This window comes from Columba livia, chromosome 4, assembly GCF_036013475.1.
Source record: "Columba livia isolate bColLiv1 breed racing homer chromosome 4, bColLiv1.pat.W.v2, whole genome shotgun sequence".
In the NCBI taxonomy this organism is placed as follows: Eukaryota; Metazoa; Chordata; class Aves; order Columbiformes; family Columbidae; genus Columba; species Columba livia.
This window is the reverse complement of record NC_088605.1, coordinates 35,264,372-35,288,074: the sequence shown is the minus strand read 5'-3', so window position 1 is coordinate 35,288,074 and position 23,703 is coordinate 35,264,372. Positions and strand designations below refer to the sequence as shown.

At 39.7% G+C, this 23,703-nt stretch overlaps 1 protein-coding gene across 48 annotated transcripts in view; it reads left to right on the top strand.

Moving 5' to 3' along the window:
* Nucleotides 1-23,703, top strand: part of TENM3 (teneurin transmembrane protein 3) — a 1,347,463-nt gene that overhangs the window by 1,153,876 nt on the left and 169,884 nt on the right. For 2 of the 48 annotated variants that reach the window (XM_065061298.1, XM_065061283.1), the window contains exon 1: nucleotides 3,746-3,984. The exons of the other annotated variants lie outside the window; for them this stretch is intronic. In XM_065061298.1, the coding sequence (XP_064917370.1) occupies nucleotides 3,930-3,984 (55 nt within the window). In that variant the 5' untranslated portion in view covers nucleotides 3,746-3,929. Of the gene's footprint in view, nucleotides 1-3,745; nucleotides 3,985-23,703 lie in introns of those variants that run through there. 48 annotated transcript variants of the gene reach the window in all.

Sequence of the window (23,703 nt, the reverse complement as noted above, 5' to 3'; positions counted from 1 at the left end):
ATGTAGAGCATAACACAAAGATGGATTGTATGGCATTCTCTGCTGGGGAAAATCAACACATAGAGCAGGCTCACTGCCAAGATGCTTATAATTAAACTGTTGCTATGGACAGGATTACATCAACGTTTCTATCAATCATTTGCTGCAGTTTTGTGGCTATCAGTACTTGAATTTTTTAGATTTTAGTTTTTATCTTCCTTCTACTTAGCTTAGTTTTCAATTGAAGCATTGCAGCATGTAAGGAGAGATGTATAAATAAAAATAATTATTGGAAGACATAGGAAAAAAAGGTCGATTCTGACATTCTGACTCTGTTTGAAGTTGCTGTGTTTGTGAGGTGTTTGTATTTATTCAGCTAATAGAAATGGCCAGATGCATTCATTCCCGTTCAGAAATCATCATATTGTTGTGACCTAAGAGCCTGTTGCAAAACTACCATGATGTGGTAACATTCTATAAGGCCAGAGTGTTATCAGTTTGCATTAAAACGTTGCAAATGCAGAAGCACAGCAACTGTAATAGAAAACCAGCCACAAAGCGGTTAAACTATTTTTTTTTCTTTTTGTCCCCAATCCCTTCTGATTCACGTGCTGTGAGTTGTGAGATGAACTAATGACAATACAGCATGAAGTATGCTGATGTATTGGAACAGAGCTTGCTTGCCCGAATACGATGGCTGTGCTTCACCTGCTACCGTATCATTGCTGCTGTTATCCCCTGTTCAGTGATGTTCAGCAAGCAGTTTCCTTTTGGTAGCGCTCAAGATGTTTGGTATTAGAGCTAACTAGTGTGCAGTGCATTAAATGTAGAGAGGTCCAGGATTACAGCAGAAATAAGGTAGTCTGAGGTATAACAAATGATCTTGAGTGTAGCCGAGATCACTGTAACGAGATAAACAGTGTGGTGTCACAAAATTGTCTCCCAGTTGACAAAACAATCCATATTTTATAGATTGCCTTAAAAATTGAAGGATGGAGTCAATTATAGCCAATTATGATGCTACATTTACTGGAGGAGTTTTCATATCCTTTGGGGAAGAATAAGGAAATGCTCAAGTCAGTCAGAAAAAGCTTTTGCATTTGCTTTCTTGTTTTATCTGAATGCATTTTTTTCCTATTTCTTCAGGTGAAAACTGCGTATGAAAACTGGGACCAAATTATCTTTAGGGAAAAGATTTTGTTGTTGTTTCGTTCTTCTGGTTTTCTCCGTGTTGAACATAAAATTATGGTAGATAATATGGTAAATAGAATAAGAAACTCAAACATCAGCTCCCTGAATTATATTTGGGTTTATTCCAAAGGAATCATAAATGCAGGCTGCTGATGGCAAAACCCACTTAAACGCGTGTTGACGTCCTGATTTTGACTTGTTTCTTTCCCAAAAAGGAGTCTTCATGTCACAAAAGAGATACTTAGTAGATACTGCATATTTCCAAATTTAGTCAAAGTGAAAATAAAGGAATGAGAGCATGGAATGGTTTGGTGAGTAGATGTAAAATGGGATACAAAAATAGTGTGTTGAAGATGAAGAGACATATAGTCTTATTCTTAAGAGATCTGGTCTTAGTCTCAGCAGCTGAGAGGCAAGCATTCATATAATGGCTTAGTACTTGTGTCGTTTAAGTATTTCCCTCCTCCCTTTTAATTCTCAGGTGCTGCACATCCCATCTATCTCATGCTGTAGGACTGACTGTGAGGAGTACTTTGCCTTCCCATAGCAAGTTGTGCTGTTGGTAATTAATTAAAGATTCGGGTATATAGCTAAAGGTGTATTTGGAGATGAAAGACTACAGTAAAGAAGTTGCTTGAGTAGTGTTTCAAAGTGTTATCCTCCTCCTGTGTTCAGGATTTGATTTCACCAGCTAGCTTCAGAGGGTGACCTAGTACATGTGCCAATGACAAAAGCTACTTGTAACAATTCAGATCATGCTTTCTGCTTTATGAAATGGGATTGTAAAAATCCTCTCAAAAATGACATCTGAAATAGCATTAAAACACAATTTCCCTTTGATAAGGTTTTAAGGCACTCATATGAAAAGTGACACTGCTTTGAGTGGCTCTGTGTCAGCATTATGCAATGTGTTGCACGTAAGTGACATTAATCCATAAAGGATGTGAGGGTCACTTATTTTTCTCATGAAGTCATTAAATACCTTTATTGATTTCTGTTCAATCAGTTGCATTCTGCTGGCATACAGCAATCTCTCGACATGCTAATAGTGCTGTTTCTAATAAGGTTTATAGACCATATTTTAAAGACAGATATTACATTCAAAATAAATTATCATGCCTAAGTGAAACACAAAGGAGCTTAGGGAAGCAATAATATTATGATGTTCACAAATTACCTAAACCTACTTTATTGCAAAAGATGATTTTGTGACACAGATGTTCTAAAATCAATAATTAGCCATCTTCAGTACATTCATTGCTTTTTCTAATTGTACAAAATTAGCTTATACGTTTTGACTGCTTCTGTTACATTATGATAAAAAATCTTTTAAAAATTGAATTACCCAAAAACACTGTTTATATAGTAAATATAAAATCTGTAGTACTAGTTTTCATGCTGAAGACTATTTAAACTTTGGATCATAACAAATGCTGTACGTTGAAATGGCAGGTGATTACTGTAATACTAGATTATTTTGTCATTTGAAGCAATGTTGTGTATGTGAAATGCTAGTGGATCAAATGCCAATGAGACTACGTTTCTTCTTCATTTCTTCATAATGAACAGATCTCACAGGAGGAAGTACATTAGACTCAAACGTAACAGGTGCGTTTTAACTCTGCATGAATGGATGTGCACTAGACAAAAATGAAGTCATGTTCTGCCCACCCTATTTTGATGCCATATTAATGACTTTATCTTGACAGTTAGCCTGAGCTTGTTTCCTTACCTAACAGATAACTTCAATTATGTTTTCTATTTTTCCTCCTATGGAAGGAAATGAGGCTTCAGATGAATTTAAGATCTGATGGAAGAGCTGTGATAGTCCTGTTAATTTTTGCAATAATCTGATATTGTAGTTGCTTTTTTACCTCACCTCTTCTAGATTTTTTCCCTGTGGACGCAAATGGTTTATCAGAGTAAATTGCCAGCTTTGCTCTGGGCATAGCAAAAGCAGACCGGTACATTTATCTCTGCAGCTAAAATATGAAGATTTCACATCCAAGCATCCTGCTGAGGATTTACTGTTTGTTTTGTGGGTTTCTTTGCTAGAACCCTTAAGGGGCTCTGGCAGGTCTTGTCGAACAGCGTTGGTCATCCTTGTCTCAGACACCAAACAGTGCCAAGTAGAGGCAAGTTTGTTGTGTTGTCTGTGGAGAAGCTGTTGTTCACTCAGCATTTCCTTCATAGGCTGCCTGCCTGATTTCATTGAAGGAAACCTGAGCAAGGCTGTGTTATTAATGTATTATGACAAGCCTTTTGCCTATCAGGCAGAGAGGTTCCTGCTATCTCCTTTTAAGACAAAAACTTAATGGAAGATGCTCAGCTGGGCAAGCTCTCCTGTGATACTTCTTAAGTGCTCATCCCAGGCTGATACGAATACGCAGAGAGCCGTGAAGCTGCAAGTGGCAGCGTTTAATACCGTCTCCCTCATAATGCCTGAATAATTTTCCAGAGAGCGATCGCCGCAGCTGCTGTGAACGTGGTTATTTGTTTATTTTTCACCTTGGTCCTGGTGGATTGCTGACCTAGCTCATCTGCCACACGCGCGGGGCTGGCAGCAGGGGGGGATACGACGGCGTTTCCCTGCTCACAGCACCAGCACTCTCCCAAACATGACAGGATCTGCAGCTGGAGCCTGAGACGGGCTCCTGAAGCCCGGTGGTGTTACGTACAGTGACTCTCGGGTCTGCTCGGTGAGGGGAGCTGAGCGATGTTGACGAAGGATGGGAAGGAGGCAATGAGGGAGCCGGCTTATGTTTTCCTTAATGGATGTTTGTGAGCAGGAAGGAGATGGCATGGGCTGTCAGGGTGAGTTATGGAGCACGTTTTGCGATCTCCCTCTGGTCGGGCGGCTCATTATGTTAAACAGTGCAGCTTTAAAAGCACCGTAGCTCTCCTTTTATGTGCCTTGGCCTTCATTTGCTGAAATGCTTCGAGTTCACGGTGCTCAAGTCATTTTGGGAACGGGATGTAATTACAAAGGTTTCTTATGCTTACCAACAGCTTTTTTCAACCAGTGTAATTATCATTACTTGTGGATACTGTAAATTGAATATCCCCTCCCTAATTACATTAAACTCAAGGGTTGGCTGCTTAAACAGCCCAATAAGAAAAGATCGTTCTTTACTATAAATAGCAAAATTGTTCTTGTAGTTCTGCTGACCTTTAAAGCATAGTGCTTTACACAGTGTTGTCAGGTGTACATTATAAAGATAGCTTGTAATTAGATCTGTAATGAGGAGCTCTAGTTAGAATGGCTTTCTGAAAAACTTCTTTTATTCAGCGTTTTCTGACTGCGTGACAGAATTAAAGTTTCAGGGTGCGTCAGGACTTGGAAAAGGGGCTGGCTGCTGTTTTGCACTTCCACCTGCTCTGCGCCCGTGATTTGTAGGTGCCCAGTGCTACTGCCAGGGCTCGGAGGCAGCTGCTGTAGCTGCAGCGATTTAGCCCTGCCCTTTGAAAATAACACAGGGTCAAGGGAACAATTATTCTAACAGTCCAAGGGTTTCTGTGATTAATTAATGTTTCTTTTCTCACTTCAGGAGACAAATCATGGCTTAATTTGTAGTGCACAGCAGAGTAAAGAGAGGGGAGAGGTGATTGCCTGATTTTTGTGTGGTTTTCTCTGGTTAATACGAGTAACTGTAGTCATACTGTAATCTAAGTTGTCTTGTCTGATCAAAGGATACAGAGCTTTAGTCAATGAGTTGATGTGGCTGCCTTGGGTTCAGTCTGCTGCCTGTCACAGCCTCACCAATTCTGTGCATTGTTTTAAGAACTCTGAACGCATTTCTCTGAAGAGCTTGACTGACTTCCACTTGCAGTGACTGAAAATTTTAGTGCACTTCTACCAGCTAATACTAACGTGGCTTTCTTCATTCTACTTTAATTAAATCATGCTGTTTCTTTCCTGTAGAAGCTTTTTTGGTAGTCGGGACTACTTATTTCCCTGTAGCGCTTCCTGCTGAGTGTCCTTCATGACGTGTCGTAAAAACATGCTTGGACAGGAGGAATTAAAAAGCGTGCCTTCGAAAAAGAAAGAAACTTCAATTACAGTTCAGTGGTAGAGAATTACAGCTATAGGAAAGGAATAGAAAAATAAAATCCTTATTGCATAATGCAATACTATAACATTTGAATTGACATAATTCCTAAGTGATTTTTAACGGAATGTAAGGCTGGAACAAAGGCAAAAATAATGCATGACTTTGTTTCTTTTAGAGCATGTGTTACTAGTCCATCCTCACTCTCTTGTAGCAACTCTTAGCTAACAGTTTAAACCAATGAAATACCCTGCATAGTTTTATTTCCTGTTGAAAAATACTTAACATTCATATTTGATACAGTTATGAGTTTAAAATTAAAGAATAATTATTTATCACAATTCTGTTTTTTCTTCCAACATATTTTCTACCTTTCTGTAGTCTAATATATGATAGGCAAAGCTACTGTATAGATTGTTTATAGTTTGTAGTGGTAGTGTATTTCTCTTACACCCACGCATGTGCAAAGTTGAAGTGAATAAACAGTATTTTATACATATAAGTAAGTAGAGAGTACACTATACCTAGCCAGTATTGACAAATTCTGTGTCTGATATTTAACAATCCAAATGAAAACCAGAACAGTCTCATGGCTCATGCAATTAGACAAAGATATGAGTCATATCAGTCCATTAGCAGACAGGCAAATCCTTTCTCTTAAAAGCAAGAAGTGGATGGTTTAGTATAGATGTGTAGAGATTAGCTAGAAATCTGAGGGCCTGGACTTAATTTAGTCATTCTGTGTTACAGAACCTCAGTCGGTAAAAACATTTAATGTGTTGTTCAAGCACCAAAAAGTCTGATTCCAGCTGCACCTCGAACAGGCTAGCTGGTAGGAAAGAAAATGAGGAAAGGCGGGCAAGACTTGAAAGATTTTCAGATTAATTTGTTTCTGCTTAGCCTTTTGCAGGCACTTGTGATTACCCTTAAGGCTTAAAATCTTTAGTCACTTCAAAATGGTATGGCAAAGTGATTTCTAGCTGGCTGTATACTGCTAGAGTGAAGCCAAATCTTCAAGCTTGTCTTTTCCCAGGTAATTTGAATACTAGTAAAAGCTTGTGCATTCGGCAATAGCTTTTGATACACAGTAATGCTTTTTAATAGAGCTCATTGATTGTATGTGTGTAATTTGTTAACCTCTTTCTTGAATGGTTTATCAGCAAGTATCTGGAAGGTGCTGGCTCCTTGAATTTTTGATACAGCCACAGAGAACTCTAATGAAACTGAGACACACACAGTGTTAAAACTGCTGTCTTTGTCTCTCTAATTGTAGGTCACTCTTCTGCATTAAGCTTCTTTCTGTCTTGCTCCTACCTTTGTAAAAGTAAGCACAAAATACTCAGCAATGAAGCACATCACCTAAACTCCTTGCTACTGGAAGCAGAGCCAATGTATGGACTGGGTGGCATAATTGCGTTCTGTGTTTTGCTTCATGTTCAGTTCTTAGCAATACCTAATATTTGGGCTGCTTTCTTTTGGCAGCTGAGCACTGAGCTGACATTTTGATGGCACATTTTATTGTAACCCCAAGGTCGTGCTCCTGAGCGGTAATGTTCAGCTCAGAGCCCATCACTGTACATGTGAAGTTAAGGTTATGTTTTCCCATGTGCATCACTCTACACTTATCCACACTGAATTTAATTTACCATTTCATTGTCTAGTCACTCAATTTACCATTTCATTGTCTAGTCACTCAGTTTCATAAGGTCCTGTGATTCTTCACTGTTTGCCCTCATCCTTACTGCCCTGAATAAGTTTGTATCATCTGCAAACTTGATTGCATTGGTGCTCAGTTACCTTTCCAGATCACTTACAGGTATGGCAGGAGGTGCGGGTCTCAGTGCGGGTCCCTGTGGTACTCCACTGGCAGGCTTCCTCTGCTAGGAAAGGCTTGACCATTTACCATTAATTTCTGGTTATGTCTTTTAATCGGTTATGTTGCCATGCAGAGACCTCTATTTTGCCATGGGTGATTAGTTTCTTTAAAAGCCTTTGGTGAAGTACTTGTTTAAAGCCTTTTGAAAATCCACATAGGCTGCGTTGACTGGATTGCTGCTTTCACATGTTGGTTTTGGTGTTTTTTTTTTTTAGGTATTCAAAGTATTGGGTTAATTTTGAAAGACAAAACTTCACTTTACAAAAAACTGAAATTTGACTCTTCCTAGACATGTGCCCCCTTAGTCTATTTGTTATTATAGCTTCTATTAACTTAACTAGCATGTAGACATAAGGCTTGCAGATTGTCATTCCCTGGAGCTTTTCTGGAACCTGTGTTAGAAGTTGGCAGCACATTAGCCACATTGGAGACCTCGAGTAGCAAGACACTGGAGGGAGGGATGACACATCATCATTAGGAATTCAGCTATTCCACCTTAGCATTTTCACTCTCAGGCAAATGCTATCTGGTGCCAGCTGTTTGTTGCTTCATACAGAAAAAAGACCGGGCTTTTTTTGTTATACACTCCTGTAACACCCAGCACTGCAGAGTTCCTTGTACCCACCAGTGTAACAGTGGTCATAAATTAGATCAGTTATTAAATCTGGGTTAAAAAAATGTCTCTTGGTTCTACTATTATTTGCAAGTTTTAGTAATAGGCAATTCTGTTTTGTTTGATTTTTGTATAGTTTCATTTTCCTCGCTGTTGTTTGAGAAAGTAATGCAAACGACTGAAGAAAGGGCAAGATTTCATTTACAGAGAGTGAGACTTTAAAAATTCTGAAAATATATAGAGTGGTTATTGCAGTTATAGAAATCTGAGATGTTATTTGAAACCAGAGTACTCTAGAAAAAGTCAGATGGAAACAGTATTTTTCATTTGACAGTTTACTTTTAATAAAAACACATATGGCCTCCATCAGTAATTATCAATCTTAAATTAGTGAAATTTTAGCTCATAGATAATAAACACGCACCAGTGCCTGGTTTCCGAGTGAAGCTTTTGTGATGTTTCAGTTTTGGGGAATATTCCTTTGGCATTCCTCACTACACAGCTCTTGTTCAAAGCTGAGTGAAGTTACGAGTTATTTTAAAAGAATGACTGAAGCAGAAGTTCGAGGTCTGCCTTTTTTTGGACAAAGCTATGTCAATCTTTGTATTACATATTAGTATTTTAGGGTTTCAGAACTGTTTTTTAGGCACACTGAGCTTTAATTTTGACTCCATCAGGTTTTTGAGCTCTTTTAACTCCCTGAAGTGGGGTTCCCACCCAAGACAGCAGAAGAACGTTGTGGGTAAAATGTTTGATAGCAGGTCATTTTACTGCTTGAAAGCAAAAAGCAGTAAGGCTCCTCAGGTGTCTGCAGAAGCGTAGCCACAATTTTACTGCAAAGCTCGGCTGAAGAAAGCTCCTGCCCACTCAAGGTGGGTGCAGAGCAAAAGATTGTCAATTCTTTTGGTTTTATCTTAAGGAAGTGGGCTTTGTGGTCCTGTATAGGGTCCTGCATGATATAAAAACTGGCAGCTCTGATTCTCCAAATTTGCTTTGTATTTCATATCCTGTCAGCCCTCAGTGGGAGAAATGACTGATTCTTTTCTTCTTCTGCCATGGCGTTCAGGGGCATGAGGTATGATGATTCATCTCAGACATGCCACTCAGTCTGATTGTGCTCATGTCGGAGGCATGGGAAAAAAAATACTGTTGTAACTGGGATTACTACATTTTTCCAGTTATGCTTAAGGACTTTGCCAATTATAGGAAGAAACAATTTCTGTACCGCTAAGTTTTCAGTTTGTCAAGGTGAAGGTAGGAAAGATGGAGAGAGAGAGAAAAAGAGGGCAAAAATGACCAGGTAATGAGGTAAAATGAATTACAAATGATACATGGAGCTAACATGATGTGCATTTAACTTAAACTGTTTGGCAGGCAAAGATTAAATGGAAATTTACTTACAGTACTGAGCACTGCTTATATGGAGGTTTTGATAGTGATTTCATTCTGTTCTTTCATTTTGTTTAAATTACTATGAACAGACCTCATAATTCTTCTCATAAGACCCTCATAATTCTTCACCAACACAAGGAAATACAACGTAAAAGAATTGTCAAGTTCTATTCGACCCCACTTTTTAAATGATAAATACATGCAGTTTACATAGTTGCAGGGTTCTCCACATCCCTCCCCACTGTATTCATAGTTTAGAGATAAATCTGCTGGGTATTACCTTCAAAATATCTCTTTGGCAAAGTATCTTGGGAGCATCAGAAACAGGGCAAGTAACAAGGTGGATATCAGCACTCCAGTTTGGGTATCAGGGCTCCAGTTTGCTTGGATGTTGGCAAGATCCAGCTGTCAGATTTGTTATTATGGAAAAATAATCCCTCACAGGTCTGAATGGCAAAAAACTTTGAGACCTTTTGTCTTAAATTGTGCTTTCAAAGAGGATTACCTGCTAAGGTTATATGGGGACACTACACCTGTGTTAAATCCAGTTCATTACAGGAACCTTGGGCACTGGTGTCCTGAAGACTGGATTGCTAATATCTATATAATGGTAATCTGAAAACTGTAGGAGAGAAACTGTTTAACAAGAGGATTTTGAATGTTTGGGGATTTAGGTGAGGGTAATAAGAGGCATTATGTAGAAGGTATTTGGTCATTGGGAACTTTCTGAAGATATGCAAGGGAGAGGGCTGAGCTGCGGTCTTGTGTGTACCAGCAGGTCATGACAGCTGAGTTAATGTCCACATTGCCTTCTTAGTACATAGCATCTCCAATATAAGTCTGTGAACACCCATACACGTACTTTTTCACACATGCTTGGAGTGTCTCTTAGACAACTATGTTGAACTTCAGATTTGGTATTAGGCATGGTATTCTCTGGACACAAACTGACCATTGGTGCTTCCTTTAAAAGTATATAACAGGGTATATTTCAATTCTGTGATAGCAATGATTATAGCGATGATAATGGAGCATTGTGGATGGAAGTGTTGTTGGCATTGCTGTAGGGAATAGGAGACCTCAAAATAAACAAAGCAGCTTGGTCTCTTTCCAGCCCTCCTTTGGAGAGAACAGCTAACAAAATGCATAGATAAACTGCAAGTACCCATAAAATCATTTCAGTGGGTGACTTTAAATCCGGATACTTTGTGTAGAGAATTTGTTATGAGTGTTCTCTCCGCTCCATTCTGTAGTTCAGGGATGCACAGCCCATAGCCCGCATGCTGGATTTGCAGACCAGTGGTTAATTCAGCTAGTTGTCTGCTGCCTTTCATGACTGGGCTGAAATCTTTTGGTGTTTGGCCTTGTTTCCTTGAGCTCTCACTTGTTTGACACCCAGCAGGCCAGCCTAGCTTGCAGCCAGCACGCTTGCTGCTCCAGAAATGGCTTTGGCAAGGTGGGTACCCAAGGCCAAGCTGTGTGAATTATTCTTCAGTCACAGTTTGCTCCCAGCCGCCTCCTTTCCTGGCAGCAAGGGAGCAGGCAGGGACTCAGTTGGGCACAAACCCAGGGGTAATGCGCATGCAGAATAGTCATTGTGTGCAAGTTCAGTGTATCCAGCTTTTCTGGAAAGTGTTACACCTTCCGCTCCAGCTGTGCACTTGCAGTCCAGCTGATTTTCCCAGCCTCAGCCCCATTTGGCCAGTTCTTCCCAGCCCGCAGACATTGCTGCTTCTGCCATGGCGTGGAGCTGAACCCCACTGCGGTAGCTGACACAGCTTGATGGGTTTGCTGCCGAATCTACTATCGTTTCACTGGTGACACTGAGAATAATTTCCAGATTTCACTGGTGTAGGCACTGCCTCCTTAAAACACAGACTGGGAGAACAACTAGCAGATACCTCCCTTTTGCATGTTTATTTTAGGTCTTAATAGACTTAAGTATTTCAGGGCTCTGTAGTAAAATAAATGCCTGAGGGAGCTTAAAATGTTCACACATAACTAGGGCTGGCAGAAGTACAAGAATTCAGTGTCATGAAAAATTTAGCAGGCTTGGCATTCATCTTGATGACGAACTAAACACAGTTCTTCAGAGATTTTAATGAAAAAAAAAAAAAAAAAAGAAAAAAGAGGGAGAACAAGTTGCTCTGCTATTAGCTGAGGACTCATTAGCTGGGGCACCTACCTGGGAGGTGGGACACCCAGACTTAACCCTCTGGCCTGAATCAAGCAAAATACTCAAGTGTCTTTTCTCTGGCTGGCTACTGTCTCTGCCCTTTTGTCTCTCTTATGTTGACCAAAAGCTGAATAACCATCTGAGATGCTTCTCCAGTGGCAGGTGGGAATAAAGGTAATTCTGAGTCTTGTGTTGAAGAGTCTGCGGTTCCTTTGGTGAATGGTTGGGTGATACTCCTTAAACAAGTGCCCAACCATATCCACTTAGCCCATTTTTTAAAAAAATGTCTGACATTGTCTTCATCAACAGAAACAGTAACATTGCTCATATTACCTGTGTATTTATGTTATTCCATGTGTATGTCACAAAATGCTGTAAATATTTAAAAGTATATTTTAGTATGCCAGTGTTTTACATTAAATGACATGATTATTCAACTAGTGCTACATTCAAAACTCCCACGTGTTCTTGTCTTGGTAATTTTTGGTGGAAATTCTCTTTCTTTTCTACAATAAATGAATTCATTTGCAATAGAAGAAGCATCTGAAGCTTCTTAATTTCGGTGTGAGGGAAAATAAAGGGGGTGTCCATTAAGGGAAATAAAAGGGCAAGGAGAGGTAAGATGGAAGAAGGTAGAGGGGTAGAGGTTTCCTTGACTGTAAAAGGGATGATTGAGACATCAGGAAGTCTTGTCTCTAGGAGGTCATAGATGCTGTGATATAGATGGCACTGCCTTGACTTTATATACGTTGTACAGTTCTCAGAGGTAGACTGCCTGCCAGCTTTGTAGTGTTCAATTCATAACCTTTACAGGGGATAGGAGAGATGCAAGATAAAAATAGAGTATTTTGCGAAGCAAAAAGGAAAGGGAACGTGGGTTTCTGCCCCCAAACTGGGATCCTGGTAGGAGATGCCTGAAGCAAGAAAATAATTTGGTGCACTCTGTCCAGCAACTTTACATTGAACTGGCATGGGAGCGCCTCCTTCAAAGCCTGGTTTATAGAAAACTGGAGGGTTTTTTTATGGCTAACATCAATGAAGACTAATCTGAGCTGGGGGTGGGAGGGGAAGAGCTGGATGCATTTTAATCCAATAGATTCCATGAAAACAGACTGTAACCATAAAAATGTCAAATAAAGCAGTTGTGTTGTATATTATTGTTTATAATGAATTGTTTTCTGCTTTTTCTGCTAATCAGGCATTTTCATAAATGTATTTTGCTTCCAAATGGGTATGTTGTTGTTCCCATGGAGCAGCTGTGGTAACATATTGTACTTGCATGTTGGATTTTTTCTTTCAAGTGGAATGATGTATGAGTCATTTATGCCTAAAACACAGTAAAACTTATTATACCATCATTCATACCACATCTTCTGAAATAAACAGATCCAAAAAGACACTTGCCGTGAAAGCTGGGTTCCTGAGAGTTTGCATGGGTTGATGAGTGTTATGGGCCGATGAATCACTTTTATTCAAAAGAAATTTGTGTATGGTTCTTAATATTGCTGCATGCTCACCTCAGCACACATAATCTTTATAACAGTGTGACGGAGGGGTTTGTATTAAACTGCAATGATTAACATCCCCCTCTATTTGACAGGATCTGACTTTGAAGTATCCTGTGATTTGTTTTCTACTTGTGAATGTAAAAATTCTGACCAAGCATTGACTTTGCAGCCTGTAACTGCTTCAGAAAACACATAATGAATGGTAACTGCTTCAGAAAACATGTAATGAATGATTATTTAGACTACTAGGATACCTCAAAGATAAATAACAAATGCAAACAAAGAAAAGAAAGCATTTCAGATAACTGAGCAAAGGAGCCAAGACTCTTCCTTTGTCTTTATCTCTTTGTGTAGATACCATGGCGTTTTGAGTGTAGGAGGCTAAATCACGTACCATGTAGTAACAATAACTGCATCAAAAAAGCTGCATGTGTGTTAGGCATAAACATGCAAAAGTACAAAAGGAATGAAATATGGGTAAACCCAGTTTCAATTCTGTATTTCTCTTTTTCTCTGCACTTATAAATTGTATTTTATATTGTCTGATCCTTTCAGAATTAATATGTTTAGCTAGTAATCATTCCTTCTTAATCATTTCCTTACATAGTGCCGCATTATCAAGAATCGTATAAAATCAGTTACTTTGTGCTGATATGAATGTAGACAAAGTCAAGCCATTACTTGGCTTTTTCAGGGGCTGCTCTCATAATTGGTTGCGTTGCTTCTTTTTATAAAAGGAGCATTGTGTGAATACAAATGTAATCTTGGCCAAGAACCTGTTAGAAAGTGCCTTTTTCAGAGTCAGAGGGAAAGGCAGTTGAATAAGAAATTTGTTCATGTCTTTTCTTATCAGTAAGTGCTGTGGTAGATGTTTTGGCAGTAGAGATTTATGAAGGTTGATGTGAGGGAGTGGATAATCTTGGAAAGCATGTGCAATAAAGTATATGGGGAATTTCAGTTTTACAGGGTAGGGCTTGCAGACCGATGTCTTTAAATGCTTTCTGTGTAGTAATTGGCTTTTATCGGGCAAGTTTTACAGGTACTGAGAGGTGCATCTTGGAAGTGTAAACTTCAACATTAATAATTTTTCAGGAACTCGGAGATTTATATAGCTTCTGCTGACGATACTACTGTTTAGATGAAGAGCAGTTGTTTCAGAGTTTGCAAAGCACTCAGACGAGAATTTCCTTTCATCTCTTTTCAAAGAGATGGATAACCTCTGTCTGTCAGCAGATTTGGATGGCCCAGTTGGCATTTCCCTTGTCCTTGGACAAAAGCCCAAGTATTATGGAAGCAGCTTGGTAAAGAGTGTTTGTTACCCCTGGCTCCGGTCAGGCGTAAACAAGTATTTTCTCTGTTTTGGAATTTTCCTTATATGTATTTTGGCCAAATCTTTTGGGCCTTTTTTGTTTTCATTGAGATAAAACCTCTTAGAAGTAACCGGTGTGGTTTACTTTACTTTGGTTTTCAGTATTCTGAAGCAGTCAAATTGGCAAAGAAATAAAGTTTATGTTATTACTGCTGAATTTTACAGCTAACATTTCATGAAACTTTATTAGAACCCCCCTTTGTTCATTAGCTTGTAAGTCTAAAAGTGTTTTTCATGAAGTTTTCCAGGTTTAGTCTGAGGCCAAAGGGATTTTTTTACCTCCATTCAGCATATTCTGACCTAGCTAAGCTAGTGAGAAGGGTTTGTATATTTTTTTTAAGAAATGTTAAGTCTCTGTTCTTATGAACTTAAATGGCGAACTAACTGTATTTGAAATTTATGGTTTTAAATTGTACATATACCTGAAGCACAATGCAGTCCTGCCAAGTATAGACACAGATAAAATGTTACAAAATTAAAAGCTATCAAATAGGGGCTTTATATAACTAGTCAAAATATATTCTAGTTTAGATCACAATAATTTCTTATGTTAGAATAGAGTGACTCAAAACATGCAACTTTCTAGTGCTTTACAAATACTGTATAAATTTTCTCACCAGCTAAAACGTTGGTTGTATATTCAGGAAAGAATAAGGGACTTTATGGGGTTTTTTTTTGTCGTTTAATGCTGTTTTTCCAGATACTCCTAAATAAAGAGTCCAGCTTTCTCTGAGTTTTCTGTACTGAACAGTTTTTATTGTTCACAGTTTTCTAAATCATTCCTCAACGAGACCAGGCTTTCTCAAAAATCTGGCCTTAAAATGCCACCTCTGGCTCATTTCAGCACAGGTGCCTTAGCAGCTTTGGTAGCGAGCTGACTTTGGTGATCATGCGGTGGGTTTTCATTTAAGCTTTCCAGCTTCCTGCCTGTGATGGTCTATTTGTTTCTAAGGTAGAAACATTTTCTCCACATGGGCAAAGCTGATAAGTTCTGTTCCAGCAGAGAAATAAATTACATACTAGATGTAATGAGACATCAATGTCCAGTATACATCCTGTTGCTTGTGAGAGTGCTACTGCGTGAGACAACAGTTGATAATTTTCTGGTAATTCTCTAATTCCTCCCCTCCCCAAAATTCCTTTGTTAAGGAGTTACATGTAATATAGCAGAAAAAAAAGCTGCAAAAAGGAACAAAGATTCAAAAGTGCAGCAGGAAGGGAAGGGCTTTTGAAAGTGAAGTGACAAAGAGTATAAAAAATACCTATTCAGTTGTGTTACCTTCAGGCGTATGAAGCCTATGAAGTTCAAGACTTCTTCACTGGTTAGGCAAGTTCGATGTTTCATTCGCAGGACTGCTTTCTCCTGTCTTGTTGCTACACTTACACTTTTGTAAGCATAACATGGTTCTTCATTTTTATGGGAAATTTTATTGGCTTACTTTATTGAGAAAATGCAGGGTGTAGTGGCACAATGTTTTATTTGATATGGAAGGCTCTGGTGGTAGCGCTGCTGGTTGTGGCAGCTGCCCGGCAGCGTGCTGGTCCTCGCAGAGCTGAGCTGGGAGGCACAGGGAGCTCATGCTGGGGCAGGTGGCAGTCCCATCAGGAGCCTGGTGAAGATGGCAACAGTCAGCGCATCTTTCCTCGTTCTCTTCATCCTCCTTTGTTGTGCCACAGCCCTGATCTTTTGAAATAGGTGATGGTCCAAAACATACGGCTAATGAGTATAACTAATTTGAATGTGAAGAAATAAGATATTTTTATAGGTGAGTTTTATGGAACACTTTTTCAGCAGTTTATCTTTGTTAGCTTCTATCAAAATCTCTTAAATTGCAGTGTTCTAAGAAAAGAAGTCATATTCTGTGGTCTGCAAGCACGGGCAATCTGATGTTATTAAGAGCTGCTCTGGTTAGATTCCCTTTATAACTGAGTGCGAGGCAGCGGCCGCACTGTTAGGCTAACCTGGCATCCCTACCGTTGCTTTGAGTGCGTTTCTTATGTAGGGCCTAGTAGAATTAAGAGAAACAAATTTAGTTAATTAGTATTTATTTTTATTCCTCTTTAGACAACTTCTTACCGGGGTGGGAGGAACAAGGGTGGAAAATAACCTGATTCTGAAAACTGAATGATTTGTGAGTCATTCTCAGAATATTTATTTTCACTTTAATAAGCTTCTCTCCCACTCCCTTCCAAAAAGATTCCTGAGTCCTTTTGTGGTCTTCAAGATACATTTCCTGTCCTATTCCAAAAAGACTTTTTCCGCGCCCCCTAATTTAGCCCAAAGCAACACAGAAAATACAAGTACATAGGCTACCAGAGAGTCATGCTGGAAGAATGATAAACCAGATGTGACACGGCTCAATCCATTTCACCTCTAATAATAAGAAGTCAAGGATAGGAAGAATAAAGAAGCATTTCCTCAAAGGTTACGTTTTTAGGTGATTACTCTTTAGAAATTGCCATCTGAAAGAATATCAGCATCTCAGCATCCAGAAAAATTAGTCTTTTACAAAGGTCAGGGCTGAGAATGGAAACTTTGTAAACTCTTCACTCTCATCACTGAGTGAATATAGGGCACACACAGACTGAGAGTGGCTATCCTGTCTACACCAATTATAGTATATGCCAGCAGCTTCGTTTTTGATGCTCGGTTCCATTTCTGGAAGTGCAAGGAAAAACATTGGTGGGTTTTCTTTCCTGTTTTTTTGCTTCTGTCTGTGGTTTGTAGTTTGGAGTCTTTTTAACATGAAAAACTTGGCAGGTTTTTGAGAAGGGTTGGGTTCTGCCTGCAGCACTGGGTGATGCTGACTTAGTCGTTTGGTTTGCATGTGAATTGGTGAATAGGGAGCAAAGAGAACAACTGGCTGCACATCCCCTCCCCTCAGGAGACCTCTCCTGCCCTCTCTACCCGGTGTAGTGGTCAGTGAAGCAGGAAGCATAGGCAGACAAGCGCAGCAGTGCGGGACTGTGACTGAGGCAGACATCATTAACTGCAAACCAGGTGCCTCTTGCATCGCATCGGTATGCAGTTGTGTACACATGCCCATCTGTAGAGACCATGCTTCTCTGTAATATGGCCAGATTTGAGCAGGTGCCAGCTTGGTGGCTATGGTAGGAAGGGGCCATGTCTGTGGCCAAGCCATGCTGGGTCCACATGGGCACCCCAGGAGCTCCCCTGCCTGCACAGGCCGAGCACTGTGTGCCTTTGGAGACCTCCTGACCGTGATGCTGCAGCTGTTGTGTGCTTGCTATGGGGGCTTGCGAGTTGGTTGCAAGTGGTAGTGGCTCTGCCAAAACCGTGAGCATGTGACTTGTACAGCTGAGCCAGTGTCACCTTGTCCTGGCTGTGCTGGGTGAGACTGTCATCACAAGGCAGAGGAACCTGAATCCCAGCAGATGCTCTAAATGGAGAGGTGACATTTTCATGTGAGAACTTTTACGTCTCAAGTGGAGATATGAGTTAATCGAAACATTTTGCAATCTGGTGTTGATTTCATCAGCTTACTTCTGCCCAAAAACCCGCACCCTTAAAAAAGAAAAGAAAGAATTAGGCATAATTTTCTAAAAATACAGAGACCTATTACTTAAAATTATTTTCCGAGTGGAATGAGGATTTTCACTCTTCTAGAAATAGCTCTCTGTTCCCCTTCCAATATTTTATGTACCCACACTTAATTAATATTGGGAGAAATAAAGTGCAAAGTCCAGTTGAGTTTAGCAGAATAGCTCCTAGAAATGAAATCTGGATGCTAGAGATGCTTGAGATTTTAGTTCAGCTCCTGAACTGTCTGCCTGAGTGGGCCTTTGCTCTGCACCTGGCTCTTATAAGGTAATTCCTTTTGAAAATAATAATAATAATAAATTTTTAAAAGGTAGTGAGAGCGATGCACTTTGGTTATGATAATCTGTCAGTTAAGGCTTAGTTCTGCAATTTCTTTACAGGCTAAAGCTCCCATTTAAATCAAAGATAAGCACTACCTGAACTCAAGAGTGAAGAAGCAGCCATTATGATCATGCAGTCTGACCCCTGGAAGAACAGGGCACTCCTTTTCATTTAGTAATCTGCTGAGCAGCAGCTGTTAAATTTCCAAAACCACCAAAATGCCTCAAAACACAAAGTGTTTGCTTCAGAAATGAGTGTCAGTTCTAATGCATAACCATTTTTCTTAAGAAATCTTCCTATTTTTTCAGAAGACAATTACAAACTGTATATTACAGACTGTGATTATTATGCTGCACTTCCAAAAAAAAGAAAAAACAAAACACCAAATTACAATATTTAAGGCCAGCATTTCTCTTGCTTTCTAGTGGATTACTTTTGTTTTCAAATCTATGTCCTTTGATTATAGCCTTGTAAATTTTCAGCTTTCACAGTCTACGGAACATTTGCAACTTTGTGAGTTAAAATACATGTCAAGATAATGCATCTGTTTTGTTGAGAAGTAATAACTTTTCAGGGAAATCTGGGAAAGGTAGATGTCGGTTCTACTTAAGGTCTGCATCTGAGATGCAGTCACAGTTCATCAGCACTCACTTGGAAGATACACTTCCTAATTCAGGGGTTAAAGGGTCATTATCCGTTATATGTACAAGCAAAGCGAAACAAAAGCAATTACATGGAAATCCTACAGTAAATTGCAGGTGTCATTTTTATGCATTTGAAAACATTTATTTTTAGAAGAATTCTTGGTTTGCTTCGGTTGATGAGGACTGGGTTAGGGAGCAGTTAGGCAATCTGGACATCCATAAATCCATGGGTCCGGATGGGATGCACCTGCGGGTGCTGAGGGAGCTGGCTGAGATCATTGCTGGAGCACTGTCCATCATGTTTGCCAAGTCTTGGGAAACGGGAGAGGTGCCTGAGAACTGGAGGAAAACAAATGTTGCTCCGGTCTTCAAAAAGGGCAAGAAGGAGGACCCAGGTAACTATGGACAGGTCAGCTGCACCTCCATCCCTGGGAAGCTGATGGAACAACTTATCCTTGGTGCCATCCCAAGGCATATCAAGGATAAGAGGGTCATTAGGGGCAGTCAACATGACTTCACCAAGGGGAAGTCGTGCTTGACCAACCTCATCGCCTTTTATGAGGACATAACAAGGTGGATAGATGATGCCAGAGCACTGGGTGTGGTCTACCTTGACTTCAGTAAAGCATTTGACACAATCTCCCACAGCATCCTTACAGATAAACTGAGGGAGTGCGGTCTGGACAGTCGGGTAGTGAGGTGGACTGTGAACTGGCTGAAGGGAAGAAGCCAGAGAGTCGTGGTCAATGGGGCGGAGTCTAGTTGGAGGCCTGTGTCTAGTGGAGTGCCTCAGGGGTCAGTACTGGGGACTGTATTATTCAATATATTCATCAATGATTTGGACGAAGGAATAGAGTGTACTATCAGCAAGTTTGTTGATGACATGAGACTGGGAGGAGTGGCTGACACGCCAGAAGGCTGTACCGCCACCCAGTGAGACCTGGACAGGCTGGAGAGTTGGGTGGGGAAAAATTTAATGAATATAACAAAGGCAAATGTAGAGTCTTGCATCTGGGTAGGAAGAACCCCAGGTTCCAGTATAAGTTGGGGAATGACCTATGAGAGAGCAGCATAGGGGAAAGGGACCTGGAGGTCCTGGTGGACAGCAGGATGACCATGAGCCAGCACTGTGCCCTTGTGGCCAAGAAGGCAAATGGCATCCTGGGGTGTATTAGAAGGGGGGTGGTTAGTAGGTCCAGAGGTTCTCCTTCCCCTCTACTCCGCCCTGGTGAGACCACACCTGGAATATTGTGTCCAGTTCTGGGCCCCTCAGTTCCATAAGGACAGGGAAAAGCTGGAGAGAGCCCAGCACAGGGCAACAAAGATGATTAAGGGAGTGGAACATCTCCCTTATGAGGAAAGGCTGGGGGAGCTGTGTCTCTTTAGCTTGGAGAAGAGGAGACTGAGGGGTGACCTTATTAATGTTTACAAATAAATAAAGGGTTAGTGTCGCGAGGATGGAGGCAGGCTCTTCTTGGTGACAACCAGTGGTAGGACAAGGGGTAATGGGTTCAAACTGGAACACAAGAGGTTCCACTTAAAATTGAGAAGAAATTTCTTCTCAGTGAGGGTGACAGAGCACGGGAACAGGCTGCCCAGGAGGGTTGTGGAGTCTCCTACTCTGGAGACATTCAAAACCCACCTGGACACATTCCTATGTAGCCTCATCTCAGTGTTCCTACTCCAGCAGGGGGATTGGACTAGATGATCTTTTGAGGTCCCTTCCAATCCCTAACATTCTGTGATTCTGTTATTCTCACTGGAGTATTTTTCACGGTAGATGGATTCATACAGTCTTATTTATATATGTGTATATGTAGCTACAGTGGTCAATCCTGGTATAAATAGAAAAAAAGAACTCTGTTGGTTATAAATAATCGTTCTTCATGTGCAATGCCACAATACTTTTCAGTAGTTCTATTTGCATGTAGAGTTTTAATTAAGAGATAACTGTCACTGCAGGTTGGCTGCGAAAGGCTGCAGTATCCAGCAGAGAGATAAATGCCAATGCCAAGTCATACAGGTTGGAGAGCGTACAGGGAGTCCATAATAAAGAATGAGTTTACAATTAAAACTCACTTTTAACTAAGTTACTCTATTATATGCTGAGATGAAGATGTCCAAAATCTGGTCGCTTGGGGTTGTACCTAGCAGATGCTGGGTTTGGGTTTTTTTTTAGGGGGCTTTTTTAGGTCAATCTACATGTGATTGATGAGAAATTGAAACTTTGCGATGTGATCAAGAAACTTGTTGGGAGGGTATAGGTGCCCTATTTAACAAGAGTGTGTTACAGCTTTCAGCACACTGGGAAGTCCTAGAACAGATTGCAAAGATTCATCTCAGTTTGATTCAGAAGGGCTATAAGTGTCCTTCTGCCTGTTTGAAGTGTTTTGGTTTCTAATTAATTTATCCAGAAGACACGTTATTTCTGACCTTCACAAACCACCACTGCCTGTCTGATCCCACTTTTAAACGATCATATTAACTGTTTCATTTAAAAAAAGTTAAAAAGGGCAACGTATCTTTTCTTGTGAGGAGCAAAGTACAAAATATATATATATATATATATATATAGCTATGGTACTGAGCCATTATATGTATAATATATTTTTCCACAGTATGTGGTATGGTTAGGGGTTTATATGACATAATAGTGCCATTTAATATAATATGAAATCTTCCATTTCCATGAAGTCACCAGCAAAAATCCCAGTAACTGAAGTAAAGAAAGGAGAGATCTACCTTGCAATTTGTAATTTAATAGCATTTTCTCACTGACGTTGAAGTAAGTAAGTACTCTTTACCGCTAACTTCAGAATAAGACTCTCCCCCTCTGTCTTTGAGATGCAGATAGAGGAATTTTTTTCTTTAGTCTCAGTGACAAGAGCTGCCAAGACTGTGAAAGGAAAAATGCACCATTCTGCTATAGCTAAACAGCCTAAACAGAGCTGTCTACTCTTGTACTGCCTTAAGCAGCCATCAGAAGTTGTATTTAAGACTTAGATACAGGATTTATGCTCCTGATTGAGATTAAGATAATGGCCCTTCAAATTTTCATCATGAAATTACTTTTTCAAAGTATGTAACTCACAATACGTCTTATGCAAAGTAAATTGATAATTCTAGGTTTTGAGAACTCATCTAGATATATGAACAAAAGGTCAGTGTTAAAGAAAAGCATGAAGCAACAAAGACTTTCCTGAGCTAAAACTTGATCTTAAGAATGTGTAGATTTATAACTACAAAAGAAAATAAGTTTTTTTCCTTTCTTGTTGGTATCATGTTGTCAGCAATATGTCTCTGTTTCAAGAGTTTGAAGCAGTTGGGCAGTTTTCGTAAGTGCATGTATTTTAGGGCTCTGCAGAGACTTTCTGGGTCATCTATTCCAGCCTGCCCACCCTGCAACAGCAGGAGGTTTTTACTACTGTTTCTCTTCCACCCTACTTTTCTCCTAAATGCCGTGTTCCAAAAGTGTCCAATACTGTTTTCTCTAAAATTCATCTAGTGCAGACGCAGTGTGTAATTCATCTACACACCTGTTAGCATTGGAACAAAGCGCTTCTTTAGCATGTGAAGACAGATAAAAGATGAAAGCTGAGCAGTTGTTGGATTTGTTCTTTATAATATCATATAAGCAAGCTTAACTGTGCTAATGGGTTTTTTTTAAGGGCAAGGGTGTGGGTGACCTGTCCAGGACTGGGTTGTGATGGGGTGGACGTGTCCCTGGGGCTCTGGGGCTGACAACACAGCTCTGCCCCGCGCTACCCCCAGCTCTTCGCTGCTCTGTGCCCATGGTGTTAGGCAGCAGCAATTGCCAGAGGCTCAGCTTTAGGCTTCCTTAAGCCTCAATATACTTCATCTAGAAAGCCTCATGCATCCCTGTGCCTCCCGTTACTATCAGTCTATTGATGGCAGTCTGCCCTATGGTTTATTCGCTATCTTTTTATTGTTTGCACTTATCATACTCATCCCTTTCAGCTTTTCCATATGTGACATCAACTCTGCCTCCAACTTATATTTTATATGGTCTTTTATATCAGTGCTGATCTTTGCACAGAATAATTTTTTTAACATCATTACCTTGTACATATGTATTTAATACATCCATTATTAGCTCAGGTGCATTTCTTTGTTAATGTTCTTCTTACAACCAATTTGGGTTTTACTTTCTTTGGCAAGTTGTATTACTTCCTTAGCAAATTTACTCACATCTTCACATAATGCTATACTGAGTCTGTTCCTGCTGGAGTTTGCCTGTATTTGTCACAAATCCTTTTTGCATTTTTGTGTGAGACAATTTTTTTAAATACCCAAATATAATAGTAAGTCATGTATTTTTGATTACAAAAATGCCAACAAATTGAAGTGTGTTTATCTTCATAACTAACCTAAAATATAAGATTTAAATACTCTTAAACCCAGTATACTTTCTCATGAAAAATAGTTTACTATCTTATATCAAAGTCACGTAGTAAAAACAAGAACAGTTGATTTTTTAAAGCATAGACAAGAAAGTCAAAGCAGAAGAACAGGAATTTTTGCTAAGTGTATACCAAAAGAAACAAGACAGGGGAAAAACCCAATATTTGTATTTTTGTGATTTTTCCTTAGAATGAAATATTCTTTGCATTATTGTGTGCCTCCAAACTATATAGATAAAGTGTTATAATCAATATAATTGATTTTTGTCATACTTAATGATTTTTGTGATTTATAAATGTGTTAAGACTTTAATAAGAGCTATTACCAAATATTTTTAAATGCCTTTCATTTCATGTAAAAAAAGAAAATGGAAAGGAATATGCACATAATTTATGATCCCCATTTCTACTGCGTTAAGTATTTTTTTCTTAACATGTAGCTTATACTATAAAAAGCAGTATAGATAGCTATCTGTCTTTTCACTTGGAATCAAAGAGGAGCTCCCTGTAGAAATCTGCCAGTGCTGGATGAAGTTGTACAGAAATACTTGTCCCAGCTGGCTGGCCTAGGGTTCTTCTGAAGACTTGGCTCGTATTATCAC